The sequence below is a fragment of the Rhipicephalus microplus genome, chromosome 9 (assembly GCF_043290135.1).
Source record: "Rhipicephalus microplus isolate Deutch F79 chromosome 9, USDA_Rmic, whole genome shotgun sequence".
Lineage (NCBI taxonomy): Eukaryota > Metazoa > Arthropoda > Arachnida > Ixodida > Ixodidae > Rhipicephalus > Rhipicephalus microplus.
Genome location: NC_134708.1, coordinates 106,652,697 through 106,653,894, shown reverse-complemented (window position 1 = coordinate 106,653,894; position 1,198 = coordinate 106,652,697). Strand labels below are relative to the sequence as shown.

Genomic DNA, 1,198 nt, shown 5'->3' with positions numbered 1-1,198 from the left:
TGGTCACGAACACCGACGGCAGTGGATGAGGACAATTATTTAGCGCTTGTTGTGGTATCACAACAGCTTTTGCTCCAAGAAAAACATACGCGTCGCATACACCTTGTCAATGCCACTATGAAACTATCATGCTGACGTTGCTTGCATTGAATAACAGGTATTTTGGCGGAAATAAGGCCTGTCGCGCAGCGTTGACAGGCCAACTGCTCCACAAAATGCGCGACCTCGGTCACACTTGCACGAAGCCGCGCACGCACATCTCATTGATCCCTGAAGGCGGCGGTGCTGAGACGGCGAAAGTTGCGTGCTTCACGTTTGCGTGTTTCCCTGGCTTACTACAGAATATGACATCGAACGCCACAGCAAGTTCTTCTACCGGGAAGTGGCGTCTGAGTATCTACGAAGAACAGCGGACGCCTCAAGAAGCCATCGCGGACATCACTGAGGCAGCTGTGCATGCCGATAGCGTTCGTAACGAATTCACGTGCGCTGTGTGCATCGGCCTGCTCAAGGACACCGTCAGGGAGTGCGGGCATCGCTTCTGCGAGAAGTGCATCACTACGGCTCTGGAGAGGGGCAACCAAATGAGCCCCTTGTGTCGTACCAAGATCGAGTCTGAGCGATCGCTGCTGCATGATCGTCGCATGGACGCTATGATCACTGCTCTCTTCTTGAACAAAGAGGAACATTACGCTACCCGCTTGGGCCATTCGGCTGTGTGATCTGGTGACCAGAACGTTCGAGCAACTGAAAACAACAGCACCGAGAGGTAATCACACGCTCTGATATCAATTCGCGATTACTCTGCTGTCGACAGCTACACGGACTGACATTACGGGACTTGATACCGGCGGAGATCGGCAATACTTTGACTGCGTATGACTTTGACAGCTTCGACTAGTGCCACTTGAAAAACACAAACGTCTTAACAGACAACGCATCAGCTGTAACGTTGCAATGGACGTCACCGGCGCACTGCACAAAATAAAAAAAAATAAAAAGCCTTGAAGAACTCTGCAAATGCAAACAGAAATGTTGACACGTATACCATAACCGATTTACCGCCAGAAATCACCGTGTGCCGCTATGACACAGTTTCATAGGGTCATACCTGGACTTTATTGAAGACGAAGCGATGTCGTGGAAAATGCTCTAGTAAGAAGTGTATAAATGGTGTTAAACGGTTCCTGACACAATT

The 1,198-nt window shown here is 49.7% G+C and overlaps 1 protein-coding gene across 1 annotated transcript; it reads left to right on the top strand.

The window, feature by feature from the left end:
* Positions 1 to 344: 344 nt before the first annotated feature.
* Positions 345 to 722, top strand: LOC119164660 (E3 ubiquitin-protein ligase RING1). Its single transcript, XM_037416879.2, has one exon. The coding sequence runs from the start codon at positions 345 to 347 to the stop codon at positions 720 to 722; it is 378 nt and encodes a 125-aa protein (XP_037272776.2).
* Positions 723 to 1,198: the final 476 nt, after the last annotated feature.

Excerpts from the sequence above, each read along its gene's own strand:
- LOC119164660 (XM_037416879.2), top strand. The coding sequence starts at position 345 with ATGACATCGAACGCCACAGCAAGTTCTTCTACCGGGAAGTGGCGTCTG.